Source organism: Hydractinia symbiolongicarpus, chromosome 6 (assembly GCF_029227915.1).
Source record: "Hydractinia symbiolongicarpus strain clone_291-10 chromosome 6, HSymV2.1, whole genome shotgun sequence".
NCBI lineage: Eukaryota > Metazoa > Cnidaria > Hydrozoa > Anthoathecata > Hydractiniidae > Hydractinia > Hydractinia symbiolongicarpus.
Genome location: NC_079880.1, coordinates 20,935,244 through 20,942,544, shown reverse-complemented (window position 1 = coordinate 20,942,544; position 7,301 = coordinate 20,935,244). Strand labels below are relative to the sequence as shown.

Genomic DNA, 7,301 nt, shown 5'->3' with positions numbered 1-7,301 from the left:
TTTGAACTATGTATATTGTACGAATTTTGTAGAACTCAATATAGAAAATCACTGTTATAACAAGAAGTTGGAAAAATGTAGAGCTTTTGAAAATACCACCTGCTTGAAAGATTTCTATTTTAAAATGACAAAAAAGCAGCTACTTAAAGTTCAGGTGTAATGGGTTACTGCCCCACCTGGGATACAAAAGTATTCCAGGTGGGGTATTTCTCGAACATTGTCATTTATATTATTATCAAAATTATCACAACAAAACAAGAGCTCCGAATGAACAAGTACGTAAAACGAGGTGAGAAAGTTAAGTTTTGGCATTGTGGGTGAATTTTTGAACATTTTCTTCTGTCACGGTGGGTGCAACTGCATCACTTATAATCACTTATAGCTCCTTCTGTTTTACAACTGTTTCGACTTACAGGTTTGAAATATAATCCTTGCCAATATTTTGATTCTGATTGATCATTTAAACCTGAAATCCCTGATGCTTTCCAGACACATTAAAGAAAGCTAAGACTCCTGATATGTTGACAACATTTTAGGAAATTCCTGACAATTTCCGACTTTCCTGACAGAGTGGACACCAGTGTGTCTTAAGCTTTATTCTCATTTCCATGTCAATGGAAACCGACCTTTACTTACAAGGTTAAAGAAGCTACAGAAAGAGAAAAAATGAAAAAATAATAATAAATGAACAGACAAAATGATATACATTGTATGCTGCATGACATTTAATACAATATAAATATATTTACACTGCTAAAAAATATAACAAAAACATTAAGAATCTTAAATTTTAAAATAATAGTCCGGGTGGATCACCCGTCGTAAACATTTTCCACCTTGCTATTTATTCACCCTTCTCGCCTGTTAACACGAAGTTATGAAATTTCCTTGGACGGGGGTAAAACACTATAATTATTGGTGCGATTATAATGCGGTTTTCGATTTAATAACTCCTGCTTTCTAAAAAATGAACAGACAGACAAAATATAGAGATTGTATTCCATATATATCCAGCTTATTGAATTGGTGATTACAGCAGAAAGTTTGTCACATGACATAAATAGGACTGATTTGAAAAGCATAAATTACCATAGAAAGCTAAAAAATAACGCTAATATGGCCTGGTATTAAATCAGGATTCGACCAGACCCGACCACTAATTTTTCTAGTGTGAAAATTGAAATACGCGTCTGAGTTTAGAAAAGTACATTTTCCCTGCGTAGCCATACACGTGTCACCTATAGCCAGATATATACATACACAATATATAGCTTAACAATAAAGCAATTACCTAATGTTTGTTTTCATAATAAATTCTTTTCTAGGAAGATTCCACATTCTAGAATTAGCAAAACAATCTTTCCGTAACTGTCTAAAAACCAACTGACGAGATGGAGTTATTATTTAAAAAGTATGAGGGGATATTTAAAATGTTTAATAGAATTTGATTTCCCATCTTTTTCTGGTGGTTTTTTGCCCAAAAAAGATTAAGTACAGTCCCTCGGGTTCCTTATCTCCATTTTTAAAATCGATGAAAGAAACAAGCTACAAATGATTCATATGAAAAAAACAACATTGCATTAAAAAGTGCTTTTCGCTTCTGCTTCTGTAGTAAATCACAGGTGAAAGACGATAGGTTGGTAAAAAGACTTTTTTATTTATTTCAGCATCAAAAACAAATCAAGAGAAAGCAAGGATTTAAACGAAGCAGAATTTTTTTATTAAGCTCATTAATTTCGTCGAATCTAACAAAAAACGGTGAGCTAGATACAGGCAGTTGATCTAGACTGTAAAAGGACTGGAAATTCTTAAACAAATTCTTTTAGTGAGAATCCGAATTACAGAGTATGAGAATATTACCTAAAAATATCCTATCTTCTAATTAATAGTTTCGTCTAAAAAACTTTCCCTACAAATAACATTTGTCTCCATCTAACTAATTCACCTACCGTCTACTAAAACATATCAACATCAACCGCCCGACCTGCACCCAACAACAGTTCGAAACATGCTATAATCAATGCGACTAGTTTTAATCTCCATCGATCTCCATCCTCCTAACGGCACGACAACAGCCGTCGCGTCGTCGTCAGATCCATATTGTTGTGACGTCGTCGTTAAGTCCTCTGCAGCATAGTTTGGTTCATCATGTTGACTTACTATGTAAACAATCTCCTCATCTGTCATTGAATGCGTGATGCCATCTGAACAAAGCACCACAAAAGAGTCTAAAAAATCGTCTATCATTTGATGGTGTATAGAAGGTCTACTTATAACACCTGTTGATTTTAAAAGTAAATTTCCAAATGATCTAGTCATTGATAATCGTCCTCCAATTAACGGTTTGAATTTGCTATCCCAATCGATCCATCCGCCAGCAGCTATAACACGTTCAGCTTCTTGTTGATTTTCTGGGATATGTTCCACTGACAGTTCGATAGGTCGACCACTTCTACATAGTATGGCTTTACTGTCACCAACATTAGCAATGGTCAGGTAGTTGTTATCGATAAGTAAACCAACGACAGCAGTTGATCCAACCATATCTAAGTATTAGAAACGTGTTATTTTATTCACATGATAAATGCAACAATCTGTTTAAAAATATTTTAAATTAAGGTTTAATTTGAAAGATCGTACCAACAAGCAATCATTTACACCCTTATTGTTAATATTACTATTAAAATTGTTTACCTAGGATAGCCTCTTCAGTTCCTATTGGTGCTGCTATAAAGGGTCCTGCAATTGGGGTCCTAATGCACTTAAAGCTCCCATTTGAGTTATGAAAGCATTCAATCACAGAAATTACTCAACCAGAGAGCTGCTTAAGATATCAATCCTATTCTTATGCTGAAGGCTAGGCAGAAAGAATAGATTCACACTTTTTTAGTCTCTAGCAATGATTTGGCCAAGGTTTGAACTCAAGTCCTCCCGCTCAAGAAGCAAACGCTCTATCACAAAGCTACTAGTTATATCAGACACACACTTCCCCTGGCCTACACATCTGCTTAAGTAGAACTGTTGCAGCCTATTGCCAAAAAACGTTTATTGCAAAAAATAATTATGAACAGGATAGTAGATAACTTCTTTTGGCACACAATCTGTGTTCGTTATCTTTCAATCATAAGAGCCTTTTTTCTCACAAAAAGATCTCCATTTTTTCAATAATTCACCTAGCATTAGTCCAATTCAGTTTTTTAAAAGCCTATATCAATGCAGACCCTTTTTCAAACAGTTTCCTTTATGTTTTTTAGCATGATTTTTGTGTTAGCAGTTCTTTTTTACTTTAAATTATACGTTTATATTCAAGATTAAATTCAGGAGTGAAATAAATAATAATTTGATGGATCATGCAAAAGTTAAAAACATAGAATTCAGATAAGGTCAACAAACTTGTTGTCTTACTTAACACTAATTTGTTATAAGGGTTCACAAAATTAACTTTGCTGATAAGAACAGTTACATATCAATTAGATGCTTCATAAAATGCTAATTGCTTGCAGTAATGAAGGAAATTTATATCAATGTCAAATATGACATGGGCATAAATTTCAATTTGAGAATGTAAACACACAAATGCATGACCTCACCTTCGTATATAATTGTAAAATTGTATATAAAAATTATATATAAATAAACAAAGAAAACTGAAAAAATTTTTTCTCTAAGCAGCAGAGTAAAAATTGCAATGTTATGTTTAAAAAAATAATACTTTATTTTCCATGACATGACGTCAAATCGGAAAAAATAAATTATATATATGTGACTATCATGTTATTAGTATCCCTTCTATGGTATCAATTATTTACACTGTTTGAAATACCCAAACCATTTCAAATACAAAAGTTGACTGGTGTCATGTACACATTACATTAAATCAAACTTTCACTAGTATACTTGTGCTTCTACTGAGAAACCAGGCATTTAAATAGAGCTAAATGAATTTTTGATTTATGGTATCTGAGAACAGTTAATGCATTACAAATTGTCTCTTTAATTCAAAACTTTTCATGTTGGCAAAAAACTGTCCAACGCAAATGCCAAATTACATTGCAAAAGCCGAAACAGTAAAGAAATGCTTAAAAATTGTTTAATTTATGGGGGGCATGATATTTAAATGGTGCACACATGTATCTGTGATAAATACAGAAAAAACTGAACAAAACGCTTTTAAATACAATGATTCTATTTGTCTGTCTGTACAAGAAGGAAGTAGTGCAAAAACAATCTTTTTAATTCTAAAAGGCCCATGCAAAAAGCAAAAAAATCAAGGTAAACCTGAATTAAAACCACTTAAGGATATTCTAAATGTAATAATAACAATGAGTGTCTAACCCACCTTTTCTCTTCAGGTTTTCAGCGCTTTCAATAAATTCTTTTAGAATATCTTGACATTCACTAAAAGATTCCAATAAACATTGTTCAACCACTTCAAACACACCATCATATAAACAGTGACTATTTCTTAAAATCTTTTCTTTCACAATCTCTGGCAATGTTCTGTTTACAAAGTCAGATACAAACGAACCATTATGTCCATCTAATACATTAAAATACTTTATGTTGCGTTGAAATCTTTGTATGGTATATCTATCCTCATTCTCTTGAATGTGTGTCCTTCCCGTCAAACTGCTCCCACCAATGTTTACAAACACAGAAGGAATGTCTGTACATTTTCTTCGAATAAAATATTTATTACATTTGAGAATCTGATTGATATTTCTCATCGCTTGTACAGCAACAGTAACTAAAATCAATGAAAACGAAAAGAGAATGCAGTACCGCCCTGCCATAAAGCAAAAAAATAATATAAAGTATAATAATAATAGTATAATTATAATAATAAAGTAAAATTAATCCAAAGAAAACAAGCAGATCCACATCTGCTCGTTTTCTTTGGAGTCACTGAAAAAGTAAAAATGCATTAGCCAGTGTGATAATAAAGATTAGTAAAGCCATTCCACTGCACTCTTAACTGACTGCTGGCCTTGTTGTAGAGCGTTAGCCTCCAATGTGAAAAGGCTTGGGTTCAAAGCTGAGGCCGTCATGCCAGAAACTATAAAAGTGTGAATCCATACTTTCTGCTCAACATTCAGCATGAGAATAGGATTGATATCTTAGGGGGGGGTCTCTATAGTTGAGCAGTTGTTGTGCTTGCACTAATTCCATAGCCCAAATGGGTGCTTAAAATTTAAATGCACTAAGATCTGCTCCGCAGAACCCCCAATGATTGACTGAAGAGGCTATCCTGGGTAAATAAAGTAATAAAATATAATAACAATAAAACTGGAAAATGGGTGGAAATAACTGAAGCTAATTCCTAAGTAACTAATATTAAAATTGGGTTAATTCTTCAAAGGTCAAGTTAAACTACCCATTTAAGGACCAAAAGATTGACGATGTTCAAAAAAACATAAAACCATAACATATCTCCTCAACTGTTTGGTGAAAAACACAATCCTATGTGTTATAAGCTCTACACAAAAGAAACACTGGCTAAACAGTATGGGCTGGTAATTGGTGATGTTGTAAAAATAGATTCTGATAACTGTATTAAATGGATCTTTTTACTGGTTAGCACTATTTCCACTGTTAAAAAAATTTTTAAATCTAAAATTTTGAATTCGGTGGCATCAAATTAGCTAAAGTCCTAGTGTATTTAATGCTCATTTTGAGCTACAGACAACTTAGGGTTCAAGCTCTACCAGACAACTCCCTGCAACATCCATAGGCCCACTCATTGTGCCATTTCCCCAATTTCCCTCACACAGCTTGGGTTAACCCAAGACTATGATAACATTATGCTTGCCCATAACAAATTGCCGCTAAGGGAATTGAATCAAGGTCTCCTGCACAAAGTACGAGAGTCATTACCACTAAGCTACGGCGACATAAATGCCCGATGTTTTTCCTACACTACCCAATCTGTCTAGATCCACACAGCTAGTCCCTCTACCAAATATATACAGAAAAAGAATTAATATTCTGCTATTTAATGTTACTCAGATGTTAAAGAAGCAACTAAATTTGAGGCTAATTTCAGTGTGGGTGTATTTCTTGTTCTACCCTTGCTTACTCAAATGCATTAAGTTCCTCATACAATACAAGAGTTCATAGTTTCACTTAACCATTGATTAAATAAATAAGAATGCTCTGACTATGAGGAAAAGTGAAATAATTTTATTGTGAAAATTTTTGAAAAAAAAGTTACAATTCCTACACATATGTTTTACATAGGGTTACTGCCAACAACATACAAGTTTCATGCCATGAGACTATTCTATTTCTTCAGAAAATACATTCATAATGCCTATGGTCAAAGCCTTATTACTGTAATGCTTTGAATAAATGCCTGGGGTGTTTATTAATTTTTTGGCAATTTTGGGAGGTGTTTAAAAGTGTGGGGCGTTTACTAAATTTTTTACACTTCGTCTCTTTTGCAGTTTTTAAGGATACTTATTGAGATTCCAAGTTTATGCTATCATTTTATCAAGCAAGATTCAGGGAATAAAATAAAAGCAAAAACAACTGGTAAAGACTTGTTGTACTGGCAAAGTTTATCTTCCCTGTTTTTCAGATGTATCAAATATGAGAGATGGTAATTAGTTGTATTTATGAAATTTCTGTATTATAATAGCACCATCTATTCGAGGGGGCGTCTATTCCAGGGGGGTTTCTACTTGAGGGGGCGTTTATTTAAAAAATTACTGAAAAAAGGGGCGTCTATTTGAGAGGGGGTTTAATAGAAGGGGGCGTTTTATTTGAAGCATTATGGTAACTTCACTCTGTTTACTTCCTTTTTTTAATACAGAAAATGAATAAACAACATAAACTGTGAAAAGGTGATTGGGCAATGTGTTGTTAGAGTATCTTTATTCTCACCTAGGGCAAGAAACCACACCCTTCAATTTTAAACAAGTTTTTCAAAGTGTGAATGAATATTCCCAGGGCAATATCATGCATCTTGAATTACCCAAAACAATTTTCTCAATTTTTTTTGTTTTCTTTTTTCTTGGGAGAAGAATTGGTTATGGAAAAAATATATATCTTATTTGGTATGAATGAAATAAAGTTTATTACCAGTTCAAAACACAAAATAAATAACAAAGTAAATAAGCTATAGCTAGCTAGCTAATTATGGAGCCAAATTTCTTTAGTTAATCTGAGAAACTGCAACTGCTTGTGGATAAGAAGAAGAATGTGAGTGCGTATATCATATGTATACTTTGTTTGCAAAACAAGCATAATCCAGCTTTGATATTTAATTTTCCGGGTTAAGTGTTTTTGTGTAAACAAAAAAC

At 33.1% G+C, this 7,301-nt stretch overlaps 1 protein-coding gene across 2 annotated transcripts; it reads right to left on the bottom strand.

The window, feature by feature from the left end:
* Nucleotides 1-667: 667 nt before the first annotated feature.
* On the bottom strand, nt 668-7,219 carry LOC130647493 (protein phosphatase 1K, mitochondrial-like). 2 transcript variants are annotated; one of them, XR_008982860.1, is made up of 4 exons: nt 7,081-7,219; nt 4,340-4,747; nt 1,292-2,546; nt 668-960 (listed from the first exon to the last, which is right to left on the bottom strand). XR_008982860.1 is itself a non-coding variant. In XM_057453365.1 (3 exons), the coding sequence occupies exons 2-3, from the start codon at nt 4,725-4,727 to the stop codon at nt 1,972-1,974; spliced, it is 963 nt and encodes a 320-aa protein (XP_057309348.1). In that variant the 5' UTR covers nt 4,728-4,747; nt 7,081-7,219; the 3' UTR covers nt 975-1,971. The 2 variants fall into 2 exon arrangements, 1 of the variants encoding a protein (XP_057309348.1); XM_057453365.1 differs by lacking the exon at nt 668-960 and having other exon boundaries at nt 975-2,546.
* Nucleotides 7,220-7,301: the final 82 nt, after the last annotated feature.

Coding starts and splice junctions, on each gene's coding strand:
- LOC130647493 (XM_057453365.1), bottom strand. CDS start 4,727: ATGAGAAATATCAATCAGATTCTCAAATGTAATAAATATTTTATTCGA. Junction 2,547..4,339: donor TGAAAACCTGAAGAGAAAAG/GTGGGTTAGACA, acceptor TCTAATACTTAG/ATATGGTTGGATCAACTGCT.